Genomic DNA, 16,104 nt, shown 5'->3' with positions numbered 1-16,104 from the left:
AACCCATCACTACACAGACATTACTACAACGCTACATATTCCCCCCTGTTGGAACAGCATTGCGCTCCACCATCATAAAAGTGTATGAGAACCAACCAATCCCATCCAGTAAGTCAATGATTCTTAGGCAAAGGTTTTAAAAAATACTCAAAATAAACAAACAACTCCATAGCCACCAAATTTTGGGCAAATTAGGAAACCCAGCTTGTTGAAAGTTGTGTTGGTAGCAAAGTACAACACACTACGGGCTCCTTCAGACAGACCTAGAGTGCAGCCTTGTACATACTTACTAGGGAGTTAGCCCCATCGACAGCAGTGGAAGTCACCTCTGAGTAAGTACGTATAGAACTGTGGTCGAAGGGCTTTATCCAACTGCACCCCCTGCCCGAAAAAACCCCACATTGCCTGTAAAGGGTTAGGGGACGATTTGTAACAGCTGGGGAGGTGGTGTTGGGTATTCAGGGGTTTGTGAGACTATATGAACACTGCCTTTCTTCCCTGGTCCGCTGAAGGGAGCATCTACTTGATCTAAGAGAGGGACAGAACTGGATCTAACCATGTGCCCCTGTATTTCAAACCCTTACAGTGATTTACATATTATTCAAAGACTCCTAGCTGAACAGCTGAATTGCCTCCAATGAGAAGCACTGTAGGTGAAGGTTATGTGAAAGCTTTGCCTGTGTTACCTGATCTTCTGTTTTACACATAAATACGTCAGCTGATACTGCAGCCACCGAGTGATGAACAAGCATGTATGTGAGCAAGCCCTCATGACTGAAAAAGATGTGACTTGGAAAGAAAAGAAAAAAGAAAAGAAAAATCACCTGAAGACACCCATAATACATAAATATATATATATTTCGCTATTCAAGCAGGTTATGAATATTTTTAGTATTTCTTAAAACAGAGAATCATAATGGCTTCAAAATGCACAAAGTAGTGCCACAGATGGTAATGCTCAAATTACATTTACAACGTGAAGCCTGAAAAAAAAAATTCTATTTTTGTACGTTTTAATTGACAAGAAATATTTGGTTTACCTGGGCCGTGAAGCATGAAAATGAGCAAGTGTGAATCAAGTTTAAATTTAAAAGCAGTGTGAAATGAGCTATTCATGAGGGCTTCACAATTTACAATTTACAGAGGGAATACTATTTTCTTTTACAGAAACAGAATTTTATGGTTTCTAGTACATATACGCTGACTTACCAAGTGAAGCTGTTCCGAGTGGCGAATAGTCAAGCAGACCCAGCTGTCCACTGGATGGCTGAATAGACTACTGGAATGTTATGTTCACAGACAAAATTAATTTAATTTAGCTCAACTTGGAGCTTAAGCTTTGAAGCTGTCCCACATAGCTATTTGAGCAAAAGCAGCTTCAGGAGGGGGAAAATGGAGTGGAGTGGAGTGGCAGAGAAAGCAAGGGGTGCTTAATTCTTCCTCTACAGCTCTGCTTCCCCAACCACTGCTACTGCCCTAGGGTTCCTAAGTTGTATGTAAGGATCCATCAGTCTCAGAGCCACCCGCAACTCATCTGTAGTATAGGGCAATAATAATTAATGTTGACTATCTTATCTTAATGTACAGTATACACCAAATGTTTTGAGTATACAATATAAATACTAATTAGCTTCTCTTAAGCACTGCACCGATTCTTCAGTGTATGATTCTCAGGAACACAAATGATTTAAAACAACAAAACGTGATATAAAGTATTAAAAATACAGCAGCAGTAGACATTAAACCCCAATACAGCTATAAAGTGAATGCTAAAAAGCAATTGTAAAACATGGCCTGGGTGCACTAAAGAAAAGTATTTACTTGGCACTGAAACGAGATCAACATCGGTACTGCACAAGTTTCTCTTAGGATAGCATACTAAGTGCAAGTTTCCATGACTGATAAAGCCCTCTCTCCCCAGTCACGACCTACCTAACGTCAGATGGAGCAGAGACTCAGAGAAGCACTACTCATGATGAACAATGGGTTTTGGGAGACCTAGGCAGAAAAAAAGGCCTTTCAAGCAGGGAGGACCCGGAGTCATTTAGGGCTTTATTGCTAATGAGAGCTGGACCATAAAGAAGGCTGATTGCCGAAGAATTGATGCTTTTGAATTATGGTGCTGGAGGAGACTCTTGAGAGTGCCATGGACTGCAAGAAGATCAAAGCTATCCATTCTTAGGGAAATCAGCCCTGAGTGCTCACTGGAAGGACAGATCCTGAATCTGAGGCTCTAATACTTTGGCCACCTCATGAGAAGAGAAGACTCCCTGGAAAAGACCCTGATGTTGGGGAAAGTTTGAGGGCACAAGGAGAAGGGGACGACAGAGGACGAGATGGTTGGACAGTGTTCTCGAAGCCACCAGCATGAGTTTGACCAAACTGCAGGAGGCAGTGGAAGACAGGAGTGCCTGGCGTGCTCTGGTCCATGGGGTCATGAAGAGTCGGACACGACTAAATGACTAAACAAGAATAGCAAGCTAATGAACAGCATTTTGAATTGTCTGTGGAAACAGTCCAGCAGCCAGTTTAAGTACAGTGGTGCCTCGCAAGACGAAAAGAATCTGTTCCGTGAGTCTCTTCGTCTAGCGGTTTTTTCGTCTTGCAAAGCAAGCCCATTGATGGCTTAGCGGATTAGCGCTATTAGCGGTTTAGCGGCTTTTAGCGGCTTATCGGCTTAGCGGATAAGCGGCTTAGAAAAAGGGGGGGAAAGGGGAAAAAACCCGCAGGAACTCGCAAGACATTTTCATCTTGCGAAGCAAGCCCATAGGAAATTCGTTTTGCGAAGCACCTCCAAAACGGAAAACTCTTTCGTCTAGCGAGTTTTCCATCTTGCGAGGCATTCGTCTTGCGGGGCACCACTGTACTGCCTGGATACATTCTATGTAGCTGGTCCCTGTTAGAAGCCTAGCAGCTGAGTTGCATATTAACTGAAGTATCCAGTCTTCAAGGCAGCCCCACAGACAATGCATCTGAGAATTTACCAGGCCTTAGATGAAACTCTCAATAGCGGGAAGTGTGGTGGTGTCCACCTAACATTTGTATTACACCAACCTTAATGCTGCCTTGTTTCTCCCAGTAATCTGCAACATGACTAATGAGAGGTCAAGGGAGCAACACAGCTCCCCACCCACCCACAAAGTCCACTACCCGGTTATACTATAGCAGGTATGAGGAAACTGGGAAATTGGCCCAAGCAAGTATGGCCAATGCTCAAGGACAAGGGGAGTTTTAGTCCAGCAACAAGTAGATGGCCACAGGTTCCCGAACTCTGACCTGTAATTTCCATATGACATGGGAAATGATCTCCTGTAATTATTTAAGATCAAACTGAGCAAACCATTCTGTAATAATATATTTGATGTAACTTCAAAGTACCCCTTCAGTTAACATAGCTTACATTCATGGGTGCTTTTTTATGGGTGTAACCTATGCTGGGCAGTATCTTTAACTCATTCTTATTTTCATGAGAAAGATGATTGGAAAATGTATATTTTAAAAAAGGGAAGTGTGGGGGAGGGGAGAATATGTCTATGAAAATGTAGCATAGAAAAAAACTTACAAACCCCTGCATTTTCACCTATTATTAGGAACTTCAAATATAATAAATACTGACAAGCTTTCTTTCACTTCTCTATCACCATCATATTTTCCTTTAATGGTTTAAATTAACTCTTTAAAAGTTTTCACATTTGTTTTTCTTTCTTTTTAAAGGGGAAATGCATCCTTTGAAAATATTAAATACATGGCTCCAAACATGTGAACACACCTTATACCTACACAGATAAAAATACAAAATGAAAACTCTGATTGTAGCCTCAAGCCTTGATAGTGTCAATGTAGTACAAATAAGATAAAAGGGCATTTTTAAAAAAAAAATCTACCTAATGGACTGTGCTTTTTACTGAAATAAATCAGAGATCTTAAAAACAAAAAGACAAAAACAGTATCTACCTTAATGCGATTTTTAATTTCTGTCATTGTGCTGCTTTTATATTTCTAAGTTCTCTGAGACAGAAGCTCTCCTGAGAAGCAAAAGACATTTTACACACATTTTTCTATCTACTGAAAGAGGTATATTGTGCCCTTCAGTGAACATAAAATTGATATTATCATGTCTTAGTTTATATACCACTACTTAACCTTCAGATTAAAAGTTATTAGATTTGAATGACTAAAAAGATATCATGTTACCTTCCATTCAACATCGAGTGATCAGAAAACTTGAGGGGTAAAGGCAAGTGCAGTAAGACTGCTTTGCTGGTACAATTCCCCATCCACTTCCATGTACCTGCGTTGCCCAAAGGCATGGAAGGGTCTGCTTTGAAAGCGCATAACTGGAAACAATGATGGAAGGAACAAATTCCTTTCTGTTGTCAAAGTGGGTAATGGTTCCCTCTCAAATTATTCACTACCGGAAAAGCAATCCCACTCATGAAAACCCAACAATAAAAATATACTCTAGAGCCAGCCCTGAAGAATGTATGGGGAGAAAAGATTCCTTCACATCATCAACAACCATTTCAGTCACAAGGAAAAGTTAGTGAGAGAAAACTGGTCCTCCAAGTTACTTAATCTGCCCATAAAAGGGGCAGATTAAAGTAACCCCTAAAGTTTGCCCCTAAAGTTCAGGCAAACCTAAAGAATGGGGTGGGCTGTGGGAGAAGGGAGAGATCATGGGAAATCAGAGAGAGGCACCTTTTCTGACCATAAACTCTGACAGGAGAGTTCTTTCAAGGGGTAATGTCTAGGGTAGGAGATGGTGTGAAAGTCACCTTCCATCCACCTCCTTCAGTGGGCACATATTTGGATCCAGCCCTAAGTCTCTGACTGCCCTCACCTCCAGCAACTAATCCCCAGTCTTAACCATGACTTTGCTGTGCCTTTGGCCTCATTTACTACATCAAAAACTTTATCTCCTCCCTACACAATTTGGCAGCGGCTGGGTATGACAATATATCATGTATCTTCTGAATTAACTTCTTTATTCAAATATATTCCGCAACTTCAAGACTTGAATGTCACCTCTGCAACATTCATGCACATAGAATCCAGATAGTGCTCCTTTTTTTGGACAAATTATCCACAGAATATCCCTGAAATCTATGAATGGGACAGTGTTAAATATTGAACATTGCATTCAGTAGGACTTATGACATGTGCAATGTGTACACACACACTTACTTCCAGCCTTAAAGTTATGGAAAAGTAAGAGTATGCCAGATTATTCATTATTACTTTAGGGGTGTGTCAATGAAACATCATGCACACAACTTCATTTGTATTGTTCTGAACTAAACCATGAGTACACATATTAAGGCAGATATTTAGCTTAAGTTTTCAAAACAACATGAGTGACTCTTCATAACTACATCAAGCTGCAGTTCAAACACAAAACGATGAAAGAAACAGTTTCCTACATGAAGTGTTATTTCTCTGCGTAAACTTTCATCTTGTTCCTCTATGCACTGCTTGCATATGTAACTATTCTATGTTGTCATAAAAGCACTCGTCTCCTAATCATTTTATCAAGCAATGTGAACGCTACCTAAAAATATATACTCCAGGGAAATGATAAGATTTACATCAGGGGTAGGCAACCTAAGGCCCGTGGGCCAGGTGCAATCCAATTGCCTTCTCAATCCAGCCTGTGGACAGTTTGGGAATCAGTGTGTTTTTACATGAGTAGAATGTGTCCTTTTATTTAAAATGCATCTCTGGGTTATTTGTGGGGCATGGGAATTTGTTCATATTTTTTTTCAAAATATAGTCCGGCCCAACACATGGTCAGAGAGACGGTAGACCGGCCCATGGCTGAAAAAGGTTGCTGACCCCTGATTTACATTATACATACACTACCAATTTTGCCAGCTGACCACTAGCTTGCCAATAAATGCAAGCACACTTGCAAAATATCTGTGCACATCTGTCCACATAATGACCTTTTCCTCTTGCCATTCTGGCAAATAAATCTACAACCAGCGTAGCTTAACCCATCCACAAAGCACGGGCTCCTAAATGTTAAAAAGAATGTTGGATTGAGTTTGTCACCATTTAAATCTATGGCATCAAAGCGGAACAGTTTATCATTGAAAAGAAGTTTGTGTTTCTGCTGCTGAGCAACACAGCTTTTCAGGTCTTCCTATTATAATGCCTACTCCAATTTCTCCACCTCGCCTTTTTGAAACCATAACAATACTTAATGATCCAAATACCTGACTAGCTGTAAAACAACCATTTTAAATAACAGATGTTTCCCTAAAACTTTGCAAGAACTGAGAAAGGAAACTTGTCCAAATATTATGGCCAATGCTAGATATTTTTAAAGCAACTGAAAGCTGTGTGCCTCTGTACGTGCACAAAAATCCCAACCAGAATTCTACGCTTTGTTATTATCATGGTCATATTTTCTGTGGTCCAGCATGACCTAAAACAGCCAGCCATGCTGATCTTTTAATACATACTTCATAGGATGTGATGCTTCCCTCCAGCAATTTGATGCTCCCAGAACACTCTGAGGCATCTCATTTCCTTGTCAAAGCTTCTGTCCTGTTCTCCAGTGTCTAAGCTTCACATCTTTCTAAGAACAAGGAGCTCCCCTAGGCTACTCCAGTCTTCAACATGGGTAGCCTCACTCATGATTCAATTATCTACTGAAGGCTTCATTGGGATGTGTGGTGACCAACATTATTGTTGCTACTGAGTTACTGTAGGCTGATTATTCTCAACATTTATAACAAAGGCAGATTCTGACAAAATATATTAAAAAATTGTCCAGTAGCACCTTAGAGACCAGCTAAGTTTGTTCTCGGTATAAGCTTTCATGTGCATGCACACTTCTTCAGATACACTGAGTCACCAGACCCTTATATATAGTGGGAGGGTAGTGGGAGATGGGCTCAATGGGTATGGTAAACCTGCTGACGACTGTTAACGACTGCAATTAGTCCTACAGGAAAAAGCAAGGGGTAGTATGCAGATGATTAGCCTATGTTATGAGACAGGAATCCAATATCTCTATTAAGACCAGGTCTCTCCATAGTTTTCAGTTTAGTGATAAGTTGTAATTCAGCAACTTCTCTTTCAAGTCGGTTTCTGTAGTGTAATGATTATCACATTCCAAGCTGGTTTTCTGTAGTGTAGTGGTTATCACGTTCGAACTGGTTTTCTGTAGTGTAGTGGTTATCACGTTCTAACTTGTTTTCCGTAGTGTAGTGGTTATCACGTTCGAGCTGGTTTTCCGTAGTGTAGTGGTTATCACGTTCGAGCTGGTTTTCCGTAGTGTAGTGGTTATAACGTTCGAACTGGTTTTCTGTAGTGTAGTGGTTATCATGTTCTAACTGGTTTTCCGTAGTGTAGTGGTTATCACATTTGAGCTGGTTTTCTGTAGTGTAGTGGTTATCACGTTCAAACTGGTTTTCTGTAGTGTAGTGGTTATCACGTTCGAGCTGGTTTTCCGTAGTGTAGTGGTTATCACATTGAACTGGTTTTCCGTAGTGTAGTGGTTATCACGTTCAAGCTGGTTTTCTGTAGTGTAGTGGTTATCACGTTCTAACGGGTTTTCCGTAGTGTAGTGGTTATCACGTTTGAGCTGGTTTTCTGTAGTGTAGTGGTTATCACGTTCGAACTGGTTTTTCCGTAGTGTGGTGGTTATCATGTTCAAACTGGTTTTCCGTAGTGTAGTGGTTATCACGTTCAAACTGGTTTTCCGTAGTGTAGTTGTTATCACGTTCGAGCTGGTTTTCCGTAGTGTAGTGGTTATCACGTTCGAGCTGGTTTTCTGTAGTGTAGTGGTTATCACGTTTGAACTGGTTTTCCGTAGTGTAGTGGTTATCACGTTCAAGCTGGTTTTCCGTAGTGTAGTGGTTATCACGTTCGAACTGGTTTTCTGTAGTGTAGTGGTTATCACGTTTGAACTGGTTTTCTGTAGTGTAGTGGTTATCACGTTTGAACTGGTTTTCCGTAGTGTAGTGGTTATCACGTTCAAGCTGGTTTTCTGTAGTGTAGTGGTTATCACGTTTGAACTGGTTTTCCGTAGTGTAGTGGTTATCACGTTCAAGCTGGTTTTCCGTAGTGTAGTGGTTATCACGTTTGAACTGGTTTTCTGTAGTGTAGTGGTTATCACGTTCGAACTGGTTTTCTGTAGTGTAGTGGTTATCACGTTCGAACTAGTTTTCTGTAGTGTAGTGGTTATCACGTTCGAACTTGTTTTCTGTAGTGTAGTGGTTATCACGTTTGAACTGGTTTTCTGTAGTGTAGTGGTTATCACGTTCGCGTCACGCACAAAAGGTCCCCGGTTCAAAACCGGGCAGAAACAGCCTTACACGCAGATTCTGACATTACACATTCAAAATATGGTACACACACCAATAATGTGTGTTTAAATGTCATGTAGGAAGCATCTGTTTTCAAGCGAAGAACGACACTGACTCCAGAAAATGTAAATCTTTGCTAGAGGCAGGTATGCAGATCATCCTACCCAGATGGCATTTGCTTGCAAGAGTTGTGTTCACACATGGCTTTTCAAAAGTAACGCCTGAAGCTGAACAGATCTTCTCCCTTCTCAACCACATAGAGTTCAGATTTAATCTCCTCCCTCTTACTCCCTCACATTATTCAGAAACATCCAATTTTGCCAATATTTTACTTTTCTGTTCATTCTTTCTTTCCATTTTGGATCTATTTTTAAGCATTTGCTCTTAATGCAAGGTATTTTTTTAAAACAGATATTTGTAATGGGTTAATACATTTGTAATGCCCCAAGTTTTCCCTATGATCAAGGTGACATGGTCAGCTACTCCACAACTAAGGGCTCTCCCTTTCTTTATCCCAAGTTTTCAGCATGATAGACACAAGTAAAGTAGGGATGAACTGAGATAAGCTCCTCTTTATAGAGAAGTACACACCTCTCATTCTTTTTTGTTCATAGCAAATATGCATGCCCCCACATGTGCAAGAAACACTGGAATGCAGAGCTTTCCCATGAATAACTTCTACATATGTGCTTAAAAGTTTGTCACTGTTCATGTTAAATATCATCTTATGACACAAGACTGAGTACCCACTAAACCTTTTCTTTATGTGCTTTGTACATATACCCCCCCCCCAATTTCAGTGAAGAGCTATGAATGGCATATATCTTATTTATTTAATTTTTTAAGTTCATTTGTGTTTTACAGCTTTATACCTTGCAAATGAACATATTTTACTGGGATATCGTTTAAGTAGCCTGTATTTCCTTACTTTGCACAAAATAATAACAAAATTGTACCTGTCGTGCTTTCTAGGTTGTATGGAAAAACAGGTATACTGTACTTCTGAAATTTAGTCTTTCATTTTTTTCCTTAGCGGAATATGGTACTACCCTCAAGGACATGGCTCTCTCATTTAGCTTAACCACACAGGTGCACCACAATCCCATTCAAGAAAATTAAAGCCACAGCAACAAGTTGCTATAAAAGCATTATGCTTAGTTGCTGTTCAAGGCTGCGTGTTCACCCAGCCATTATCATTGGTATGTGCCAATCCAGGGAGGGAGGGTGGAGTGACATCAGTTCACTGGATAAAATTATTAAAAAATATATTAATGAAGCTGGTTCTTATGCAGCCATACACCCATTAGGAATCATTGCAGGTAGCCTACAAAGAAGAACAAGGTACTTGACAGAGAACCAAATCAGTAGTACCCTTCACTGATACTTCAGACAATGCAATACAGTTGTCAAAAAGAAGAGGAGAAATGAAGAATTTACATTGCAATGCTGTCAGGAAACAGCAGTTCTACTTAACAGCCATTCAGATTTATTGAATGAGCATTTTATAGCAAGCATTCTGTTAAGTGACCCGAGAGCATATGTTGTATAGGGAGAAACAACTAAACAGTATGCTGCATGCTTGCTGTAGCTGTTTGAAAACAACTTTTTTTTTTCCTTTTTCAGCATTAACAGTACCTAGAAACAGTATCTGGAAACCACCGCCATCAAATACACTGTGATACAGTTTTTGAGGATTGTTTGGATAGTACGCTCATTTATAAACAAACAAAATACACATGCACACATGTTTAGTATGGATGTGTTATTAAACTAGCAAGTTGTTTGCTTTATAAAAGAAAATTCTATGACAAAAGAAAAAGGGAAGTGTATGGAGACCTATGGACAAGACTATAAACCAAAGGTGACTTTATATAAGCCAAACGCAAAACAGACAGTTATAACTAGGTATGAACTAAATACTCATTCCTTTAAATTCCATTAAATTCATCTCCTTGAGCATTCAGGTGGGTTGCTGCTGAGTGACGTGATACAATGCATATGATGATTACTACTTCACTCAGCAGTGACCCCTCTGGTTCATTATGGCGTGGTCTTGATTATAGGTAGGTTAGAAGGTGGTAGCCATATGATGTTGATGAATATTTGGTGAAAAGAGAAATGGCAAATATATGTAATACAGTTTTTGGATCTCTGAGCTGCCAGATACTCCATTAGAATGTATTATCATGCTGCTGTGGAAGTTATAAGATGGCTTTTTGTTATTTCAAAGTATTAACTTATTTCATTTGTTGCTGTGTATTATTATTATTATTTTAAAAAATGGTAGCTAGTCTGTGATTTTGTATGAAGAGCAATATAGAAATGTGTACCAGCAAAAACAGATTGGAAAGAAGCAAAAGGTTTAGAAAAATGCAGATACACTAACAATGGAATTAGCTCATTTTGCTGTGAAGTCTCTTGGAGAAGAAGGCTTTTGTGTACACTGTAGTTCCAACATATTTTACTGTTCTTATTCTCTTTCACTGTCCTATATTAATCAAAGCTGTAACCCCTGTTGTCTTTGCACTACGATTCAGAATGTGCCCCTGGCGAAGAATGAGGGAAAAGTCAACAGGAATTAAGTTTCAGTGCAACTGTTTACTCAACTGTGGCCTGCACTTATTGAAATTTTATCCATGGTTTTGTATGACTACTGCAGTAATGAATTCAGCATGGCTGTGATTTTCTCACTGATTGTATTCTCACTTCAAATAAGAGACCCATAGTAAGAAAACGGCTGAAATAACTGTCTATTGCATTTAACATCATGTGACTCTCAAAACAGCTAAACTGTAGTGGAATTATGTTGTGTGCGTTTTTTCCAAGGGGGGGGGGGAATAGCAACGTTGGCTGACTGCAATGTTTTTTCAACTCCTGTTTTCTACTGTACAACTAACTACCTGCTGACAAGAGCATCATGTGCTCTGAAGAGTATTTACAAAGCTGCCAAATAACTTACTTAAAATACTTCAAGAATACATTCAGCATTACAGGAGACCAAGGTTGTAGTGACACACAGAACCCTCAGAAGCCCACCCCTTCTTCTTCCTTTTAATGACCCACATTATGGAAGCTTGTTTTAAAAGGTACAATTATGATTCATTTTCCCCAATTCCAATATTACAGATACATACAATATGTATTTTTAAATGTATTTTTAAATCTTTTATTGATAGACGTGTTGCTAACTTGATCATAATGGGGAAAATCCAACATTGCTCTAATGGACTTCCCTCACACAACAGGACTTCCCCTTTCTCTCTTTCCCCAATATGTCCCTTCCATAGCAGATTCGGGGTGCATATGGGGGTCTGCAGGGAAGGAAGGAGGAAAACCAGAAATCCCATTGTGTAAGGAGACGTCCGTTCCCAGTTGCATATGGATACCACAGGATTTCATCCAACCTTATTTCGTTGTATAAGTGCATATTCACAAACATTATTTTGTTCAGTCATCAATGGACGACAGACTCAAGCTATGAACTCTTGATCTTTCTGACAAGAGTATCGAAAAAGTAATTCTGATTGGATAAATGAAACATCCATTTTACATTTGCCCTGCAGGACACAAACCACAGATAAAAACCTAGTTTCTGTAAGTTTCTTATTTTTCTGGAAAATGCCACCATCTTTTTACATGCTCAAGTCTTCTCCCCCTGCACCCTCCAGGTAGTGAAATCTGAATATGTACCTGCTGCTGTTGAAGGTGGGCTAGGTCTGCTGCACCAATTTCCACTGACGGTGTCTCTCCGTTTGATCTTGCTTCCCGTAGGCTGCACTCTAGTATATGGCTACCAGCGCTTGCTCCATTCTGAATGGCTGAACCGTTACTTTTTGTCTCAGTCCCAGATTCTTGCATCATGACTCAAAAACCTGAAATAATTCAATGGAGGAAAAAGGGAGAATAAAGCAGCTGTTGAAACACTTGTACATTAAGATATATCTTGTTTTAAAGCTTGCCATAGCTGTAAACATTTGACCTTTCCCTTCGTACAATTTGTGCTTTCATTAATGGTTCAAGCCACCACCAGTTTATGTTTATTTGTTGGTATAGCTATATCATCAATAAATTCTTTTTCTAAATATAGCATTTACTCAACAGCTTTCCCCCCTCTCAGATATATCTGCAGACGTAAATATGCAAGCTCTAGAATTCGATTTCTTTAATTGCATCTGGAACACTTCACTTAAAACCTATAATACATTCTACGTGGTACAATATGATATGGCAACAGGATGCTTGCTGGCTTGCTGTAGGAGGATGTTGTGGGCGACAGACTTGAAAAAGAGCACATACATACTCAGATGCAAAGCATCACCTATCATCCACACCTTAGGCCTAGGGCATTGCCCCCACCCTAGGGGCTGTCCTTTGGAATGAACAGTATCAGAGCCCTAGTGAAAGCCACCCTCTTAATCAGCCGTGAAAAGGAGACCTGATTATCAGAAATGGATGACAACCCAAGCCAAACAACAACAATTTATTTTCACGGTTGAGCTACGCTTACAGGGAAAACGAAGACACCCGAGAGCCACTAGTGAATTTGAACATTTAAATGTGAATAATGTGGGCAAATAAAACTAGTATCCAAGTTGTATTACTTGAGAAACAAATGATTAAGGGCTTTGTCCAGCATCTGCAATAATACCCAGCTCTAACTCCTGATTCAAAATAAAGGCAGAAAAAGCTTCCTAAGCACCTCCCCCTTTTTTAAACATTATACTGGCAGAATGGGAACTGATGCAGTGGAGTTCCTTCCCATGCATTCTGAGTAACTTGAGAAACTCTGGACCACAAGGAATAGCACCTCCCTATACCTTGCCGACAAAGGTCCGTATAGTTAAAGCCATGGTTTTCCCAGTAGTGATGTATGGAAGTGAGAGCTGGACCATAAAGAAGGCTGATCGCCGAAGAATTTATGCTTTTGACTTATGGTGCTGGAGGAGACTCTTGAGAGTCCCATGGACTGCAAGAAGATCAAACCTATCCATTCTTAAGGAAATCAGCCCTGAGTGCTCACTGGAAGGACAGATCCTGAAGCTGAGGCTCCAATACTTTGGCCACCTCATGAGAAGAGAAGACTCCCTGGAAAAGACCCTGATGTGGGAAAGATGGAGGGCACAAGGAGAAGGGGACGACAGAGGCCGAGATGGTTGAACAGTGTTCTCGAAGCTACAAACATGAGTCTGACCAAACTGTGGGAGGCAGTGGCGTGCTCTGGTCCATGGGGTCACGAAGAGTCAGAAACGACTGAACAACAACAACAAAATGGAGAGAAGGCATACTTTTTATGAGTTAATTAAACAGCTTCTGAGCGATGCAAGAAGGGGAAATCCGCTCTTAACTGAAGGGAAAGGGGAGAAAATTAAGAATAACTGTTGTTCAATGAAGGCATTATGGCGTAATTATGATCTAGAACAAAAAGTAGAAGTGGTTCAAATAGAATAAAACAGTTGCTAAAAATCTGGCTGATCGATGTATGAAACTATAGCACTTTTACAAGCTTCGTAAATTGAATCATTTGTGGAGCTCTTAAACAGTAGCCTTTCCCCAGCTCCTAAAACAGAGGCAAAATATTCTGAGGGTGGGGTGGGGAGATCACACCTGGTAGAATGTATTTTTTAAAATTGCCACACACCTTAAAGTTATAAGGTCCCTCTGATGGTCTGACTCTTGGAGGACTATACTCCTTTGGCTTGTTTTCCTACACCTAAAGCACCTTTGTCCATACAAAACAATTCTCCTTCCTATCCCCGGTTACTTGTGTAGTTCCTTCAGTCTCATTATTCCGCCTTTCATCATTTTTAGTTGTTTTGTTAATATTGATTTATATATTTTAATTGTTTTTCTGATGATTTGCTAATTATTCCGTATGATTCTTTGTTTGTGATGTTCTATTATATTATTGTTATTTATTGTTTGCAAGTCACCTTGTGATTCATTTCAATGAAAAGTGACATCAAAATTTAATACATCAAATCAATCAATCAATCAATCACATATACAATGTTACTGATCAGCATGAATATGATAAACTTATCACTGGCTCAGAGAAACTGAGGACAGGGGCAGAGTTGAGCCTCTGGTTTTAAAGCTATTAAAACTTTTGATGGGGAAAAGGAGGAATACTTAAATTCTTTACAATGATGATAAAGAAAGACATTCTGGATAGCATATAAGATAGCAAGGATAGTGGATAGATTGATATTGTTCTTGATTAAGTTGCCTCTGTTTGTGCATTTCAGTCGTGAGCACACTGGCTGTCAAAAAAAAGTAAGAAAATATGGTCACTGTTAAGACTACTTCCCAGAGAATCACCCAATTTTCATTTCTCACATGGTTATCGCTTTTGAAATCTCGGTGTAATTTCATGAACATTAATGCTCTGTCTCCAAGTCTGCTAAAGGCTCTTATTATCAAACATGCAAAAGCTGGGCTGTCCATACAGATACAAGCAGTCTCTCTGAGCAACAGCACTGGTGTAAAATTTTGTCAAAACAAAGCCCTTGACTTCTTACATTTGTGAAAGATTTCAAGCTAACAAATAAAATCAGTCTTTATTTCAGGGCAGTTAATTAAGGTTGACCAAGTCAGGCAGAAGTAAATTAACTTAGGTGATCAATTATTTATATGAAGCAGAATAAATGCCCTTAAAGAACTTGGCCCAGTCGTTTAAGGATGTGTAAATTAAACTAAACAGATTTATGTAATATATTTCTATTTCAGCCATTGCTAAAAACGGTTTAAAGCAAGTGATTAAATGGCAAGACCTAGTCACAAAGCCTCAGCCTGTGGTAAGCACACAGTGAAGGCAAAACAACATCTAACCATTTTCTCCACTGAGATAAAACTTGTTGGTGAACATATTAGCAGTCTAGCTTCCATTTTAAAAATATGTAGCACATTTTGTTAAACATGTGAGGTGTACACAGCTTCAACAATCGCCATCTATGGTGGGGGGTTTTTTGTTTTTTGTTTTTTGTCAGGAATACCTCTCTGTGCTTAGCTGGAATAAGTTGTAGAGGAAACTAGAGGTGCATGGCCAAAGCTAGTTCATGAAGGATTGCTAGCAAGCCTACCATGTCTCTATAGTGGCTCTGAGGAGCCTTGTAACAATCTGCAACCTCCTCACTGGTAACTTCAATAGGAAAAAAGAAACTTTCAGAAACAAACAGGTTGTACTGCCTACACATTTCCTCCCAGGAAAGACAATGCACTAATATCGGGCTTTCACCTTCAGTGACAAAAAATGATGGTGTCAGCAAGTGAATAAGGAAAAAGTGAAATGCCTTGGCTACTTGTTCTGTGTTGTTGTGCTCTATCCTATATTGCCTCCATCAGCCACTCAAGGTGGTGCCCAGTGATATATGATGATGTATGCCAGGCATAGGCAAACTCCGTCCCCCAGATGTTTGGGACTACAACTCCCATCATCCCTAGCTAACAAGACCAATGATCAGGGATGATGGGAATTGTAGTCCCAAACATCTGGAGGGCCAGAGTTCGCCTATGCCTGATGTATGCTGTGCGTTGAATTTCAACAGGGTTGTTGTTGTTGTTGCTGTTATTCACCCACCCTTCACCTTAGGGTGCCTGGGCAAGTTACAACAATTTAAAATGCAATATTAGAAAAAATGGAAAAAAAACTTACAATTACAAAGAATACAATCCCACAAAATAGGGTGGTCCGAAAAATACACATCTCACGTGTCAAACATAAGGAGGTCTGTATGTAAGGGAGCAATCTTTCAGCTATTTGGTGCCTGAATCTTTTAGGGCTTTAAACACC

General features: G+C 39.7%; 1 protein-coding gene across 17 annotated transcripts in view; it reads right to left on the bottom strand.

Moving 5' to 3' along the window:
• FOXP1 (forkhead box P1) overlaps positions 1–16,104 on the bottom strand; it is a 553,244-nt gene that overhangs the window by 226,390 nt on the left and 310,750 nt on the right. For 16 of the 17 annotated variants that reach the window (XR_014154059.1, XM_081852731.1, XM_081852742.1 and 13 more), the window contains one exon: positions 12,006–12,187. Coding sequence is in view for 15 of the 17 variants with exons in the window: in XM_081852731.1 (XP_081708857.1) it covers positions 12,006–12,176 (171 nt within the window). In the remaining 2 variants the exon portion in view is untranslated. Of the gene's footprint in view, positions 1–12,005; positions 12,188–16,104 lie in introns of those variants that run through there. The other variant, XM_081852735.1, reaches the window with a different exon arrangement.

This window comes from Podarcis erhardii, assembly GCF_964252035.2.
Source record: "Podarcis erhardii genome assembly, chromosome: 2".
Lineage (NCBI taxonomy): Eukaryota > Metazoa > Chordata > Lepidosauria > Squamata > Lacertidae > Podarcis > Podarcis erhardii.
This window is presented reverse-complemented; position numbering and strand designations above follow the sequence as displayed.